At 44.0% G+C, this 18163-nt stretch overlaps 1 protein-coding gene across 2 annotated transcripts in view; it reads right to left on the bottom strand.

The window, feature by feature from the left end:
• WLS (Wnt ligand secretion mediator) overlaps nucleotides 1–18163 on the bottom strand; it is a 103299-nt gene that overhangs the window by 24735 nt on the left and 60401 nt on the right. For both annotated transcript variants that reach the window (XM_036257323.1, XM_036257324.1), the window contains exons 3-5: nucleotides 13121–13245; nucleotides 8332–8493; nucleotides 7092–7228 (exon numbers count right to left, since the gene is read on the bottom strand). In XM_036257323.1, coding sequence (XP_036113216.1) covers nucleotides 7092–7228; nucleotides 8332–8493; nucleotides 13121–13245 — 424 coding nt within the window. The remainder of the gene's footprint in view (nucleotides 1–7091; nucleotides 7229–8331; nucleotides 8494–13120; nucleotides 13246–18163) is intronic.

Here is an 18163-nt window from a genome sequence, read left to right as displayed (position 1 = left end):
GTCGTTGGTATTTGATGGGGATTGCATTGAATCTATAGATTGCTTTGGGTAGTATGGACATTTTAATGATGTTAATTCTTCCAATCCATGAACAAGGTGTGTGCTTTTACTTTTTTATATCTTCCTCTATTTCTTTTTTCAATGTCTTGTAGTTTTCTGCAAATATGTCCTTTACTTCTTTGGTTAAGTTTATTCCTAGGTATCTTAATTTTTTTGCTGAGATGGTAAATGGGATTGTTTTTTCAGTTTCTCTCTCTGTGAGTTCATCATTGGTGTATAAGAATGCCATCAAGCCCTGGCCAGTTTGGTTCAGCGGTTAGAGCGTCGGCCTGCGGTCTGGAGAGACCCGGGTTCGGTTCCCGCTAAGGGCACGTACTTCGGTTGCAGTTTGTCCCTGGCCCTGGTTGGTCGTGTGGGTGGCAGCCACTCGATGTGTCCCTTCACGCCGATGTTTCTTTCTCTCTCTCCCTTCCTCTCTCTCCCTCCCACTCTATCTGTACAAAAATGGAAAAATATCCTCGGGTGAGGATAAAAAAAAATAAAAAATATTAAATAAATAAATAAATAAATAAATAAATAAAAATGCCATCAATTTCTTGAAGTTAATTTTGTATCCTGCTACTTTTCCAAATTCATTTATTAAGTCTAGTAGATTTTTGATGGAGTCTTTAGGGTTTTCTATGTATAATATCATGTCATCTGCAAATAATGAGTTTCACTTCCTCCTTCCAAATTTGGATCCCTTTTATTTTTTCATCATGTCTGATTGCTGTGGCTAAGACTTCCAGTAATATGTTAAATAAGAGTGGCGAAAGTGGACATCCCTGTCTTGTTCCTGTTCTTAATGGAAATGTTTTTAGTTTCTGCCCATTGAGTATGATGTTGGCTGTAGGTCTTTCATATATGGTCTTTATTATGTCGAGATATGATCCCTCTCTATTCCCACATTGCTGAGCGTTCTTATCAGAAATGGATGCTGGATTTTGTCAAATGCTTTTTCAGCATCTATTGATACGATCATGTAGTTTTTATTCTTCATTTTGTTTATGTGGTGTATCACATTTATTGATTTGCAACTATTGTACCAGCCTTGCATCCCTGGAATGAATCCCACTAGGTCATGGTGAATAATTTTTTGATGTATTGCTGGATCCGATTTGCTAGGATTTTGTTCAGGATTTTGGCGTCTATGTTCATCAGGGATATTGGCCTGTAGTTTTCTTTCTTCGTAGTGTCTTTTTCTGGTTTTGGAATTAGAATTATGCTGGCCTCATAGAACGTGTTTGGAAGTCTTTCTTCTTCTTGAATTTTTTGAAATAGTTTGTGGAGAATGGGTGTTAGTTCTTTTTTAAATGTTCGGTAAAACTCCCCCGTGAAGCCATCTGGGCCTGGGCTTTTGTTTGCTGGGAGAGTCTTGATTACCTCTTCAATTTCCTTAGTTGTTATTGGTTTGTTCAAGTTTTCTATCTCTTCCTGGTCCAGTTTTGGGAGACTGTGTGTTTCTAGAAATTTGTCCATTTCACTTAGATTGTCGAAAATTTTGCCATATAATTGTTCATAGTAGCTGTTAACAATCTTTTGTATTTCTGTGGTGTCGGTTCTTACTTCTCCTCTTTCATTTCTGATTTTGTGTATTTGGGTTCTCTCTCTTTGTTTCTTGGTGAGTCTAGCCAAGGGTCCATCAATCTTGTTTATCTTTTCGAAAAACCAGCTCTTTGTTTCATTGATCCTTTGAATTGTTTCTTTTTTGGTCTCTATGTCATTTATTTCTGCTCTGATCTTTACTATTTCCTTCCTTCTACTTGCTCTGGGCTTTTTTTGGCTTGTTTGCTTTCTAATTCTTTAAGTTGTGAGATTAGACAGTCAATTAGAACTTTTTCTTGTTTCTTGAGGTAGGCCTGTAGTGCTATGAACTTCCCTCTCAGAACTGCTTTCGCTGCATCCCATAGATTTTGTGTTGTTGTGTGTTCATTTTCACTGGTTTCCAGGAAGTTTTTAATTTCTTCCTTGATCTCCTTGGTAACCCATTCATTGTTTAATAACATGCTATTTAGCCTCCATGTGTTAAAATGTCTTTGCATGTTCTTGTTGCAATTGATTTCTAGTTTCATGCCACTGTGATCTGAGAAGATGCTTGATATGATTTCAATCTTCTTGAACTTGTAGAGATTTAGTTTGTGTCCTATCATGTGGTCTATCTTTGAGAATGTCCCATGTGCACTTGAGAAGAATGTGTATTCTGTGGTTTTGGGGTGTAATTCTCTGCAGATATCTATTAAATCCATTTGGTCTAGTGCTTCATTTAGAGTCTCTGTTTCCTTGCTAATTTTTTTGTCTAGAGGATCTATCCAGTGGTGTCAACGAGGTGTTGAAGTCCCCTGCTATGATTGTATTGCTGCTGATTTCTCCTTGGAGGTCCTCCAGAAGATTTTTAATATATTTTGGTGCTCCTATATTGGGTGCATATATGTTTATCAAGGTTATATCTTCCTGGTGGATAGATCCTTTCAATATTATGTAGTGGCTTTCTTTGTCTCTAGTTATGGCCTTCATTTTGAAATCTATTTTATCAGATATGCGTATTGCTACCCCAGCTTTTTTTTGCTTTCCATTTGCTTCGAAAAAATTTTTCCATCCCTTCACTTTCAACCTATGTGAGTCTTTTGTTGTGAGGTGGGTCTCTTGTAAACGCCATATAGATGAGTCATGCTTTCTTATCCAATCAGCTACTCTGTGTCTTTTTATGGGAGCATTCAATCCATTTACATTTAACGTGATTATTGATATGTACTTATTTATTGCCACTTTTGTTTAGTGTGGTTCTATTTTTATTCCCATTTCTCCTGCTAATTACAGCAGTCCTTTTAACATTTCTTGCAGTGCTGGTTTGGTGCTAATGTATTCCCTTAGCCTTTTTTTGTCTGGGAAGCTCTTTATTTGACCTTCTATTTTGAATGACAGCCTTGCTGGGTAGAGTAGTCTTGGATTCAGATCCGACCTTGATTACTCCATGCCATTCCCTTCTGGCCTGTAGTGTTTCTTGTGAGAAGTCAGCTGAGAGCCTTATGGGGTTTCCTTTGTAGGTAACCTGTTGCTTATTTCTTGCTGCTTTTAGGATTCTCTCTTTGTCTTTAATTTTTGGCATTTTAATTACTATGTGTCTTGGGGTGGGCCTGTTTGGGTTCTTCTTTCTTGGGACTCTCTGTGCTTCTTGAACTTGAATGCCTTCTTCCTTCACCAAATTAGAGAAGTTTTCTGTCACTGTTTTTTTGAGTATATTCTCTATCCCTTGCTCATTTTCTTCTTCTTCGGGGACTCCTATGATGCGAATATTATTACGTTTCCAGTTGTCCCACAGTGCTCTTAAGCTGTCTCCCTGTTTTTAATCGTTTTTTCCTTTTGGTTTTCTGATTGGTTGATTTTTTTCTTCCCTGTCTTCTAATTCACTCATCCAGTCCTCAGCTTCCTCTACTCTGCTTTTTAAACCTTCCAATGTGTTTTTCATTTCTGATATGTCATTTTTATCTCTTCTTGATGGTTTTTAATTTCCAATTGGCTTATTTTCAGTGTCTCTGTCCTTACTCATGCTGTTGAGCTTCCTCAAGATCATGGCTCAGAATTCTAGCTCTGTTAATATGCCTAACTGCTCCACATTGATCTCATCTTCAGTGGAGGTCTCTTGCTCTTTCATTTGCCTTCTGTTTCTGTGTTTCACCATTTTGGCTATCACAGTGGGCTTTGGAGCCCGTCAAGTTTTCCCTGTGGGTGTTGGTGTTCTGCTGTTTGTGGCTCCCTCTCCTATGTTTACATGAGTGAGGGGGGACCCACGTTAAACACCACTGTCAAGTCTTACTTTCCTGGTTAAAGTTGCTAGCCCAGGAAAGCTACTGTTATCCTCTAGCTCTTTGCCTGGAGGCTAGCAGTTGAGGTTACTTGATGAGTTTTGGGTTGTCAGTTGATTAAAAAACTCCCTCAGGTGCTCAGCATAAGGGGATTTCACGAAGGTGGGGCAGATGCTGTTTGTTAATGAGCTTCAATTAGCATTTCAATGGCCCACAGGGTGGGGTTGGATCCCCGAGGGAGGGGCTGCTGCCTCTCCCCAGAGCCCTGGGAAGGAGCAATATGGCCACCGTCCTGCGTGGCTGCCACTCAGCAAAGGCTCTAAGTGCCCCTCAAATCCCGAGTTTTCCCACACAGCTCCAGTCCAGTCTGCCCTCCCTCTGCCGGCGCCCAAGGTGAGTGGCTGTGGCTGTTTCAGCCTCTGTCCCGGCTCTGCGCTGTGGAGCCGCCTGGGAGTGTGACCCGAGGGCGCCGCTCCCAGCTGAGGCCGCTGCCGAGCTGCCGACCGTGGGCTCCCAGCCCCCGTCTTGCGCCTTCGCAATCCCACCAGGATCGAGTCAGTGTCCCTGGTTATATGGTCCTCACAAGCTGCTTTTCTGTTGCTTTTCCCGTCGATTTGTCTGTGTTATAGTTGTAATTCCAGTTTGGTTCTGGGAGACGGTCTGTGTAGCTCCGTTCACTCCGCCGTCATTTTGGAATCCTTGTTTTACTTTTTATTTTGCTTTTTCCCATCACACTATTAACTGCCATTTCTCTACCAAAATATTCATTTAGTCACTGAATCATTCCTACTTTCATACATTACAATGAAATACATATATTTATTAAGCACAGATTATGTACTGGGCATTTTGTTAGGGCTATAAATACCTAAATAAATAGGACCAGTTCTTCCACTCATGGAAGTATATTTAGTGCCTCAGCCAGAAAGAGACAAAGTGTGATAAGTTATATGACAGAAGTGTCCACAGGCTGCTACTGGGACCGTCTAACTTTGACAGAAAGAAACTGGGCTGAATTGTGAGTCAAGGTCAGGGAGGTGGAAGGGGCTCCGAGCAGAGGGAAATGCTTGGGTGCGAAGCCTGGGACAGTGTGAAGCATTTGGGGATCTGCATGCAGCTCATATCAGGAGATGCAGGACATGATCCCAGAGAAATGAAAAGGCTGAGCTCATGAGTAAACTTGCATACCTCATTAGAGAATTTGCAATTTACCCTGAAAGAACTGAAGATCCAATAAAAAAGGTTCAACAATGGAGTGACATCATTCATTCATTCATTCAACAAATTCAACAAATTCATATTGATTGAATTCTTGCTATGTACCAGTCACTATTCTAGACACTAGGACTGTAGTAGTGAACAAAACAGACAAAAATCCTGCTCTAGTGATACCTGCATTTAGGTGGGGTTAGAGGAGGGGTATGGGAGGAAAGATAATAAATAAATAGAGAATGAGTATTATAAAGAAAAATAAAGCAAGGTAGGAGAATGGAGAGTGGTGCTATTTTATATATGGTGGACAGTGAAAAGCCCCAGTGGTTCTCAACCTTCCTAATGCCATGACCCTTTAAAACAGTTCCTCATGTTGTGGTGACCCCCAACCATAAAATTATTTTTCTTGCTACTTCATAACTGTAATTTTGCTACTGTTATGTCTTAGGCGACCCCTGTGAAAGGGTCGTGCGACCCCCAAGGGGGTTGCGACCCACAGGTTGAGAACCACTGTAAGAGACATGAGAGCAGGGCCTGAAGGAAATGAGGACTTGAAGCACAGACATATCTGGGTAAGAGCACTTCGGATACAGAGAGAGAACAGCAAGTGCACAGGTCTGAAGTTAGACATGCTGAGCCTGTTTGAGCACGAGGGGATGGCAGGTGGTGAAGAGGCTAGGAGATCAAATCAAAGGTAGCCAGAGACCAGAGCATCTAGGGCTGGATAGGCTAGGGCAAAGGGGATGCAAAGCCAGTACAGAGGTTTGAGCAGAGAAGTGACAGGACCTGATGTACACTTACAAGGGAGCGATTTGGCTGCAGTGTGAATAGGTTCTGGGGAGGACAAGGTGGAAGCAAGAGAGCAGCTGAGAAATGATGGTGGGTAGATTAGGGTGGTAGCAGGGAAAACGGTGAGACTTCCTGGTGGGTTGGTGAAAACAGAAGTAAAGGACGACTCCTACATTTCTAGCCCGAGCAAGGGGACGGGGTGGAGTTGTCACTTCCCAAGATGGAAATGCCTGGGGAGAGGAGCAAGTTTGATAAGGGAGAATATCAATTGTTTTTTTTCTTTTTTTTGCATGCATTACATTTTTGTCCTTGTGAAGATGCTGAATAAACTGGAACGTTTGAATCTAGAGGCTGAGGTTGGTGATTATAAATTAAGAGCCATCATTTAGACGATTTTTTAAATCGTGAGATTAGATGAGATCACCTACCGAATAAGCATAGCTCATAAAGAAAAAAGTTCCAAAGACTGAGCCCTGGCTCCAGAATTTCAGAGGTTGGAAAGTTGGTTGGAAACAGTGACAGAGACTGAGTGATGGTCAGCAAAGGAGGAGACTAACCAGAGGAAGGGTGGAGAAGGCTCTAAAAAGGGGGGGGGGGGTGACCAATCACGTCAAGAAAAACGAGTACTGAGAAATGACCATTGGATTTGAAATGCGAAGGTCACTGGTGATCCTGTCAAGAGCAGTTTCATGAGTGAGCGTTTGTGTGTGTGAAATGGGCTTAGGAAAAAATAGGAGAAGATAAACAGACAAGTTTTTTGAGGAGTTCTGATGTTAAAAAAAAAAAAAAATGGTAATGGATTCAGGGGAAAATGGGAAAAAGAAAAGTTTTGTTTAAGAATGGGAGATGGTAGAGAGTAGTTGTACATTAATGGGAATAATTCAGCAAAAAGGGAAAAGTCAGTAATGTGGGAGAGAAAGGGGATATAGCTACAGCATTTTCCTTCTGGGCTGGGCTTAATTAGGAGAAAGGCATTTCGCCCTGTAACAGAGAGAAGCATCTGACTCAGACCATGAAAATGAGGAGCAATGACAAAATAAAGAGTTGAAAGAGACAAAACCTGTAGGATTTAATAATAACTTGTATGCGAGAGATGGCGGAGAAAAAAAAATTCCAAAACGATTCCCGGTCAAATCACTAGCCCAAGTAACACACGGCCATTTGAACTAGACCCCACAAAACCAGGAGCACGGCAGCTGGGTCATGCGATGCCGGCTTCCCTAAGGGTGCTCCCAAACCAGCTCTTACTTTTCCAGAAGCACTGGGGGCCGGGACATCATGGTGATCCTCCGCCAATACCACACCATAATGATGAAGATGCTGGGCGTAAGGAAGGTCTTCATGGCAAACCACACCTTGGTGAAGCCTCCGTTTTGGTGGATTCCCTGGAGAGAGGCCGACATAATTTTGAAGGTGAATATATCTTAGTGTCACTTTCTACCAGAAAATGCATTTTGGAGAGAGGTAAGGGGAGACCTTGTCGTCCGAACTGTCAAGATCAAAAGCTTTCACAGTCCCAGCATGTCCTGTCCTCACACTCACCTGACCCCTTCACCGGCACTGCAGAAATATAAATCAAAAGGCATAAAAATGGACCCACTTTATACTAAGGGAATGCTTAAAAATACACTCAAAAGATATTTTCTGTAAGGCCTTCATTGAAAAATTGGAGATGTCTTACATATATATATATTCACTGTATATATAAAAATATTCACAATACACCATTAACATATGTACAAAACACCATTAAATTTAAAAAGCAAGGAACAAAAGTGTCAATTGAGTATGATTCCATTTTTTGTATGTGAAGGATTATACGTATGGATAAAAATCTGAAATCAAAACCTTAAGAGTGGTTATTTCTATATGGTAGGATATTATAGGTAATTTTTATATTCTATGTGTCTACTTGTATTTTCTAATTTTCTACAATGCATATGTATTTCTTGTGTCACTATTTTTAGATAAAAAGTGGTCTCCTTACTCCATGTTCTAATTTTTCCCATTACACAAAATAAATGGAAAGAACCTAAAACACCACTGCTTCTGTTAACATTTGCACTTGCAAGTTGAAACATGTAAAAAAAAAATTGCCTTTGCCCAGTGTGGTTGAGCATTGACCCAGTGCAGGGCATGCGGGAGGCGGTCAATCAATGTTCTCTCTCATCGGTGTTTCTATCTCTCTCTCTCTCTATCCCTTCCTCTCTCTCTAAAATTAAATTTAAAATTTTTAGGAAATCGCTTTTATCTTGGTGCTATTCATTATGTAATCATGATCATTATAACATCGTCAGTGGGCACAATAATTGCATTATTTTCCATTTCTGTAATCTCTCGCACAAATTCCAGCCATCATGGGTATGTGCTCTGATTCCTATTTCTCAGATGAGACAACTGAGGCATGAATACGCCAAGCGTAAGATGTGAGTCCCCTTAGCCAGTGTTGTCATGCCGCAGGCTGCCTCGGTCAGTTAGATTCACTTACCACCAACCGAATATCTTTTATCTCCCCAATCCCGACGTTGATTTTCTTCTTCTCATTCACAGGCAGCCGGATGTTTAGAAGGTAGTATTTATGTGCCACAGACCCGATTTCCATGAAAGGGAGGACATCACATTCATAGTAACGGCCCTCGTGCTCTGGGGTCTGGAAGAAGAACAGAGGTTTTGCGGCGGGTCACTATTTCCAACAGACTGTGTAAACTGTCTTACCTTTGCCTCTCATCGCAAACCCTAAAAAACAAATGCTTAAAGGTATGTATACCTCAGAAGTACAGATAATAGGGCACACTGGTTGCCTTCCCTCCTTAAAAAAAAAACACAATAACTCATTGAAACAACCTGAAATGTTAGGTAAAAGCAAAAATCTCTTCTGTCTCGACACTTTCTCAGTATTTTAACCCTTATTTAGCGTCCTATCAGATCCACCTGGTCTACCAGGCCTGCACGGTCTTATTCGCAGTCTGTCACTGGAGGCCTGTAGGACCCTGCAGACAGCCAAGTTGTTCATGTCCCGGAGGAAGCCCTTGCCGACGTTCACCACAGTCGCAGGTAACGGTTAATTACTTACATGGTTTGGGCCAGCAGGAGAAGCTGCAAGAAGATGAAAATATCTACTTTTTATTTATTTGATAGAAAAAGAAGCAACTCCAGGAACCCTTGAGATTTGGGCAAGACAGAAAGGGATGAAAGGAAATAATGGGATTAGTTAGAGGCGCCCGCTTGGAATTTTCTATCTCCAGTGCTTCCTAACCGCCCAAGAGGCAGGATGGCAGAGGAGCAGAAATGCTAATTAAACAGGAAACAATCCCAGTTTCTAAAAGAAGCCTCTTAGACTTCCTGCTAAGTAAGTGACGAGGTACTGCCCAGAACGTGTGGGAGATTGGAGAGCTAGGGGCACAGGTTGCTTTGAAAACTAAATTCTGCTCCCCTCACCAGGACTCCTGGTTTTGTGTCCCTGCCCAGGGGCAGTGGTATTGGGGTAAATACGAGCATCTAGAGGTGTAAGCTTTGGCAGGCAGGGACTCTCCTGATAAAAGAGATGAGTGACATCAATGTTGAGTTTATATGCCAGCTTCAGTGTCTGCTGATCAAGTGTTAGGAAATCCCTAATTTGTTGTTCCCAAGCCTAAATTCTCAGGATCCATAATTTTTTTTGTATATCTTCAGTGTAAAAAGTCTGAAGAAATCAGAAGCAAGATAATAAGGAGTCCATAGTCTAACTAGTGTATGAAGAGTCTTCTGCCCCTTCTGTGATCTTGGGGAGTTCTTTATTAGAGAGTCAGAGCTTAGGGTGCAATAAACAGACCTCTGTATAGAGACAAAAGACACACATGACAAAATAGAGGTAGAACAGTAAATATCTGGCTTATTGCTTCCACTCTTTCGTTCCCTACTCAAGGCAGACATCACTAATCAATCACGATAGTTTTTCATCCTCTAAGGTTTGAGGGGCTCTTATCAGAGCTACCAGTTGATGAGACTTGGCTTATGGAATTTAAAAAATTCTTCTGTGGAAAGAATCCTGTTTCTTACCCAAACTTCATCTGCAGGCTGGATGATTCTTCCTGTACAGGTGATCTTTCTCTCCTCCCTGCTCCCCCCATCCCCCAATACTTACAAAGCAGGGCTAGTATTAGGCCTCTGCAAGAATAACTGAAAACACACTATAGGCTCTAATTCAACTTCAGATTAAGCTGCACTGAGGAGGCTGATGCCTCTCTGTGGTTACAGCAAGAGGAGGGTTTTCTGATATGTTTCCAATGACAGTCTTGTTTTATTTCTAGAAAGCGAGAGTTTGAAGGGGAAGTCCAATGCCACTGACTTGATTATGTGCCCATAGCCCCAAAAGTAATAGTATTGAGTTGAGGGCATGGGTCTTCCGAGGTCCAGCCTCCAGCTCTGATGGGGAAGAGGTTGCTTGAGGACAGCAGAAGGAAAGGGATGACACTGTTTCAGACATGCCTGAAGGCAGGCATTGTGCTGTGATAGGAAGACAAGGAGCTCCAAGCCAGGAGACTTAGATGCTAGCTCTGACCTTGCTCTTTGCTAAGTACCTTATGAGGGTCATCCACTTCATCTGGCCTCACTTTCCTCATAAGTAAAACAAGAAGGTAAACTAAGATAATCTCCAGGGTCACTTCTAGTTCCCCATCATGGGTCTCTGGGTGTCCTCCACTTCCCTGTCCCTACAGAGAGGGTAATGTTACTAACCCATGACACAAATTTATCTACGTTTAAGAAATTAGACACACGGGACTCTGGGATCCTGGTCTTGCCTACCTGTCCCAAAGACAAACTCACTGCGTCCTGTTGGGGTCTTTTCCGAATGCACTGAAGTTCTGCCTCTGCCAGTATTTAGGGCATTTAGAAAGAAAGACACCCCCACCCTCTTTGCTTTCTCCCATCCCCCTCAGCCCTCCCCCAACTCCAGCATGAGACTGACTAATTAGGACAAATTACAGCAGGTGGCATCTTGACTTTTTTTTTTAACTACACATTACACCAGAGACTAAAAAGTTTTAAAGCAATTTCTCATTTAATCTTCAGACTCAAGACTAAATTTCACTGCAATCAAAAAGCACAGATTTGATGATTCATTTCCTTCACACTTTTCAAGGTTTAATATCTTTCTTGAAAGGGATCAACACATCCTAACGATAATTAAGCGACCAACACTGAGGAGCAGTGGCGGCTTCTTGATGACTCCCCTTGCTCTGCTTCTCCGTGCCCTCCGAGTGTGTAAGGTGAGAAATGACTTCTCCCTTTTCTGAGGATGAAATTCCATATCCCAAAGCTTTACATCCTTTAGCTTAGATATCCAACCAGTCTCGCCTCTGAAAAATGCAGGCAACTTGCCACCACAGCTAGAAAGGTTTTAATTAATTTTCTCCGTTGCACACAAAGACCTGAAAATGTTAGATATCCCTCCCCTCCTGCTACCTCCAGTTTCTCTCTACCACTCATTTTACCCACCGATTGCCCAAGGACCTACCCAAACAATTCGAGGTGGCTTTCTTGTTGTGTGTGTGTGTGTGTGTGTGTGTGTGTGTGTGTGTCGGGGGGGGGGGGTGTGTGCCTCTATTTGGCACTCAGTAAAGGATCAAAGGCAGAGGCTCTCAAACTTCACCAAGCTTAAGAGAAGAAACTGAAATCCTCTTAAAACACAGACTCCTTGTTCATATACTCTGATGTTTTGATCAAGTAGGTTTTGGGTGTAACCTGAGAATCTGCATTTCTTACGAGCGCTCAAGTGATACTGAAGCTGTTGGTCCTCAGACCATACTTTCTGCGGCTCTGGTCTAGGGAACCCGGGAACAGACTTAATAAAGGTCAGGTGCCCCGGCAGGTGCTTATACTCATGAGCGTCCTAATGGCCCATCTGATTAACATCCCCTTTTATTCTCAAACAGGTCCCAGACTAGATGTTAAATAATAAGGTCACCCTGCTTATTATGTTCACTATCTCATCTAGTCCTTATAAAGTCTCCCATCACATTTTGCAGAAGAGAAACCGAAGCTCAGACGGATTAAGTAAGTTTGCCTGAGGTCCTGCAAGCAGTCAGTGATACAGCCTGCAACTGAAGACAAGTATGTTTTGCTCCAAATCCATGCTTTTAACCATGTCAGTACTGTGAACCTGCCCCATTTTAGTCCTCGTCAGGGCAGGGCGGACAGGGCAGGGCCACGGTACTCAGAGGCTTCAACCTGCTGTTCTCACCATTCCGCAGGGAACCCCAACTTTATAGTTACAGGCAAAAGCAAAGGTAGGAAAGGCTGATGCTAGGAGAGGAGAGGAACTAAATCGAGCAACGGGGTGGGTACTACAAAGCCGCCAAAATCCTCCAGAAGCAACTGAGTTGAAGATGTCACGTGAAAGCACATATGCAAGAACGTGCTCCCGAGCCTGGCCTCACACATCACACGAAGGAAACGAGACCATTCCTGTACCTGAGGGGCCATCAGAGATCACCCACCACTGACGGTGCATCACGCCAGCCCCCTTGAGGAACGTGAGTCACCATGAGTAACAGTAACTGTGGCTCCATTTCACCTTCACAGAGACTTTCAAGAGCAGGCGGGTAAGGGGTGGGGGTCAGAATCTCAGGGAGGCGAGTATGAGGGCAGCACTGGGCTTTTGTGATGGGCTTCCTGCTAATTCTGATTCGGTCCTTAAACCAACCACTATCCTCAAAGGTCACTGAGTCGATCTTTGGGCCTTTGCCCCAAAGCAAACGTCTCCCTATTTTCAACAGAGGATAGTAATGTCCCTCCCATGAGTGGTAGAATGAGTCCTCCTGGAAGAACCAGAGAAGGGAGAGTCTTAAAGAGGGGTTAGAAGACTGAGGCCTTGTTGTCTGTGGTCGCTGGGATTTTCAGTCTTCACACCTGCACAGCAACCTTGGCAGCAAAGAGATCCCTAGGAAACAGGAGCAGACACAGCACGGATCCAATATCAACAGATTCTTACACCTCCAAGTAACTTAGCAACGTTCTTCAGACATGTTCAGCTATTAGCCAAAGAATGAAGAATTTATTTGTATGGAAGGATTCAGAGAAACAACTAAATCACTTCAGACAGACATTCCTTCTATTCTTTCTTCCTTTGCAGGGACATGAAATATCTACGTGTCTCTTTTGTCTCCTAAGACAAAGGATAATGTGGGTCATGCATGGTCAGAAATAAGGAACGTCTGTTCATTGTAAAGCAAATCTTCCCACATACCTGGAAACAAAACAAAAAATCCATCAACTTCGACGTCAGGGAATCCTACCTTGGGGGAAGTGAAGGTACATCTGAGTTTCCGAGGCACTCTCTCACGGGCCATTTCAGTCCACTCAGCAAAATTATCATCACGGTAAGCCAGGGAGACATCCATGGAAACCTCTGCATTTTCTCCTGCAAGAGAAAGAACTCACAATTCAGAAATGGCTTTGGAAATGGTTCAAAAATTCTTATAGGCTCTGCTGTGGAAACCGATAAGACAATATTAGTGCCTATCAAACTCCGAGTCTGAAATTCCTAATCTGAAGACTTGAAAGTCCTAAGACGAATGTCTAGCTGGATGCTGGGTCCCCTTCTACAACCGCTGTGCAGAGACGTGGGCCTCATTCCCTCGGAGACAAGTCAGGTGGTCATATTCTGACTCAGCACTTATCCTCCTCTAACTTGCACTACTGGTCCTGGGTCTGCCCACAGGAGTCACATGGAAGATGAGGTCCTTCTTCCACAAAAGTGTGTTAGGTCCTAAAAGCCATACCTCACCTGCCTGTGCTTTCTCTCCTCTTTGAGAAACATGACCAGGTTTCTCAATCCCTCTCAGAGACATGATGTAAGCACCTTTGGTGTTTTCTTCTGCACGTGCTCTAGCCTGAAAGCACCCTTATGAACATTACCCTCAGTAAGCTCTCAAATATAAGATCTGTTACTGCTCTAAAAGGTAAAACCCCTTCTTCATAATGTGGACAATGTTCATCTAAAAGATGAGGGGTTCCCCCCCCCCAAATTAATGACTTATACACAGGTAGGGATATATTAATGAGCACATAACGGTACAAATGAATGTTCACACGTTTTTCCCATCAGTAAGGACCACAAGTAGGTTTCACTCAACCACAGAGCTCAGTAAGGAGTTTAGATGAATAAAAACTGCATCTATTCCTTTGTCTGTTTTACACTATGTTAAGCAAGTTCAAGAACAAAGGGGTTGTAATGGGGAATAAAAAAAGCACAGACTACATTTCCAAAACGATTGGAAAGCCAGCTCCCACAGGGTTACAAGACTGTGCTCAATTCTAGGCTCTGAGACCTGCGCGCACACAGATCACAGGGGAACTGAGGAGACTAAGAGCCGTCTGGAAATGTAGGGCTTTTCTACCACTGGCCCAGTGTGGCTTGAGGTTGATCTGACAGTGTCATAAATCCCCGCTTCTCTTTAAAAATCCAGAAACAGAAAGAAATGCATACAAGAAGGGATCTGTGGCCATTCTGATGCAAACGAGATCCTCCGTGGCCATCGGAGTCTTACTTTTCGTATTTAAACCTCAAACATGGTGCATTAGCTACCTGTGTTTTCCTCCTCTTCCTCCTGAAATTCCACACACACACACACACACACACACAGAAAAGGAAACCAAAGACTATTAAATCACAAGGGAAAACACTGTAGATAAATGAGCGGGCCAGAGATTTCAACAAATTTCTTACAGATAAGAGATAAAGTAGGGTTTCCTATCAGTCAAAAGCTCAGCCTAAACTTCCACAGGAGGGATATTGTGGGAAAGGGGAGTCAACATGGCCAATAGACCCCCAAGTCACCCTGAACCCGAAAGCACCAGCCATCACAGAAGACAGTTGAGGCCTGGCACCGACACCCAGGTGACTGGTGGAAGTCCGTACACAGAATTGTTGGACCCCTAGTTCTCCTACCTCTCCCCATCACCATGCAGTCCGAGGGGAGACTCTGGACTTGAGGACACCAGGCAGTGCAGAGACCCAGGGCTGAAAATGGGAAAAGTCTGCAGAAGAAACTGGGGTGCCCACCTGGGCAGAAGCAATGCTTGAAGTTTGTTTATTCTCCAGGTTCAGGGCCAGGACTGCTACAGCCGCTCCTCACCGGGCAGCCTCAGTGGTCAACCGAGAGAATCAGCCAGGACTTCAGTCCTAGGCACCGAGGGATATCGTTTTTATTTCTAACTGGGATTAGAAGCGGGGCTTTCAGTCTGCTGAAAGGGCACTCCCAGAACCACATAGCGCAAGAATACGAATCTGAAAAGCTGTAGAAGAAGTGATCAATTCACATACTGGGCAACTTGGAGCACTAGGGTTCAGAGCAGCACTGGCCTTAGCCACAGGGAGGAGGGGCCCTCAATGTGGGCCCAACTTTTCAAAGGTCCAACTCTGTCTGGCCCTTTTCCAGCTCTTCCTTTCCTCAAAGGATGAAAAGACCCTAGAGAAGAGGATGTGCCCACCCGGAGCCTAACCCTCTCCCCACCGCCAACTTCTAGACCATACTCCAGGAACTTGGGACTGCTTCCACAGCCTGGGCGGGGGGGGGGGCGCTCTTCCCCAGATCCGGCCTCCTAATGGGGACTGACACAGCACGTGTGCACCCTTGGGCGTGGTCGAAGGCTGCTCTTTGTAAGAGGTGAAGACAGAGATTGTGCTTGGAGGTTGGGGTGTCTACACACAAGCACACAAGGCCCCTCTCTGTGCAGGATGGATCCAGGAGCGGGGACAGAAGGCATCTAGGGGCTCACAGTCCCCGGGAGGTCACGTTTTGGCACAGAATTCCAAGGAGTCCAAGAATCCTAAATTCAAACCCGGCTTTCCAGTCCATTATGAAGGCAAGTTTGTTACCACTGGATGCTAGAGCTTATTTATCTTAACAATCTGTTCGCCTTACTTATCACTTTTAAATATTTAGACATATGGCAGCCAGACCTTCATAGGTGCTCTAGCCCAGGGCCCAACAATTGCAGGATGGGCCTGGTTCAGAGCAGGGGCCTTGGAAAGAGAGAAGCCAGACAGGTTTGCCTCCTGGCCTGCTCCCAGCTTTGAGTGAGTCCCATCTGCTGGGAATCCCCAGACGGTTTTAAAATGTGCTGTTACAAACAAAAAAGTAAAACACTGTTTTCACGTACAACTTCTCCGTATGAAGCCCGTGACTTCCCTGCTTTCATTTAAATCACCTCATTTAATTTTCCCAACGACTATTACACGGGCATTGATGTTTCCTTTTGATTAGGGAACAAACGAAGGTCCTTCGATATTAAGTAACTTAAAAGTCATGTTGTTGTTGGTAACAGGAGAGAGACAACTGTTTTCAAATTGTCTGAAAAGACAATCAGCTTTTTTGTATTGCTTCAAGAAAACTGGCTAACTTGTGATGAAAGAGGCCGCTCAAACTAGTCACAAAACATGAATACGGGAGTCTTTAACTCACAGTCCTCACTGCCATCCTATGAAGACGAGGCTACGGAAATCGCCCAGTGATACACAGGGATACAATGGCAGAGGTGGGATTTGCACCTTGGTCTGGATCAGTCCAGAGCCTCTACACCCTTTGTTGGTAGAAACCAGTAGAATTCTAAAGAAACATGACAGTTGACTTAATCACACTGTGTATAAGGGGACACTCCACTCTGACCAAACACCCTCTGCAGATTTCTCTAGGAGAGAAACACGCAGTGTTCCTGGGGGGCTGCAAGCATGGACTATAATATACCTGGAATCCCCTAGTCTGAGCTCTGACAGGAAGAACTGCCGAAACCTACACAGCACCACTTCAGAAAACGGACTGAGAAGCATGAAGGGATCCACACGGCACAAAGCTGGGAGCCCGGGGACATGTCCCAGTTCTCCCTGAAACTACATGTGTGATCAGGGACAGGATGGGTTTGGAGAGGGGACTAAAGCCCCGTCTGCTGTTGGGAGCTGTGTTTACCTCCGGTCCATGGACAGGGTGAGGCAGTATAGGTTGTTCTAACCCGACGAACTGAGAGATGTTTCAGAACAACTCTAATTCACTAAAAACAAAAATGAAAACTAAAACAAAACACAACACCATCTCTGTGCAGGTCAGCTCACAGAACGTGAGCCGATCTGAGTCACTCCGTGGAGGGGACACTGCTCATACCGCCCCCACTCCACCGGGTCTTGCTCTCCATTCCGCCAGGGAGGGAAGCTCTTTCTAAAGCTCTCTGTTCTCGTCCATGAACAGATCACACATTCTGCCAAATCCTCGCATCTTACCTACTTACTGCCTGTGTCGTTTGAGGCAGTGTCCTCATTCCTGCTTGTGAGGTGGAGAAGACAGGCTCAAAAGTCACACCCCTAGAAACACTGGATTCAAGCTTCCAGAGCATTAGGGCCTACAGTCCTCCAGCCTTTGACTGCCTCTCTTGATGTACTTATAAATAGAAACCACTGGGCGAACAGCCAGTTCAAGCGGCCCTCCGGCCCTGTTTCGCTGGATGCTGTGCTATCACTCTGGGACAAATGCTCAGGTTCCTTATCTGTTGAAATAAGACTTGCCTCCTAGGACTTCGTGATCACGAAGTTAGTTGCTGCATCACAAATGCTTCGAGCAGTGCCAGAAGCAGAAGGGATTCGCTGTTGTTGTTATCATTTTATTAGGGAAGTGAAACTCTCATACCTACTATTAGCTCAAAATAATTACCAGGTTTCAGGAACATGGAAATTTCCACTACGAACCCCTCTCCAAACCCGGAACATAAAACTCAGAAACAGGAAAGCACTAGGCTAAGGAACCCAGCAACGATGTGGAGTCAGCCACCTGAGCCATTTTCTCTTCCGCCTCCGATGGACTCGGAAATAAAGTTCAGCTTTAATGACTATGTTGTATATAATAAAACACCAGTTTCATGACTCCTGGGATACTGCGTGGGCAGTACTCCCCTCCCCCATCACCACCCCCGGAGATAATGAAAGTGAAGGATCCAATCTGAACTCCCTGGGAGAGTGGCAGGAAGGCCAAGGCTACCTCTGGCACCCGGAAAACCTTCCCTATAAAACAAGGACACTGGTTATACCAGTTCCTTGGCATAAAGTTGTAAGGTGTCAGCGTAGGGCATTTATAGGTTTGAAATGCATGGTTTTCCACAATATACCGGACCAGCAGCTTTGCTATATGTGGGCTGTCCAAGCTTCACTTTTCTCAAATGGCTTTGGAGACACATTTTGGTTGGGTGGAAAATTCGTTCAGAATACTGGAAAGGGAGGTGTGGAAAGGCACCGTGGTTCTTCACACTTACTATTTCCATCCTGTTTCAGGGGTGGTGCCCCAACATGAGGA

Source organism: Molossus molossus, unplaced genomic scaffold, assembly GCF_014108415.1.
Source record: "Molossus molossus isolate mMolMol1 unplaced genomic scaffold, mMolMol1.p scaffold_m16_p_12, whole genome shotgun sequence".
Classification (NCBI taxonomy): domain Eukaryota; kingdom Metazoa; phylum Chordata; class Mammalia; order Chiroptera; family Molossidae; genus Molossus; species Molossus molossus.
This window is presented reverse-complemented; position numbering and strand designations above follow the sequence as displayed.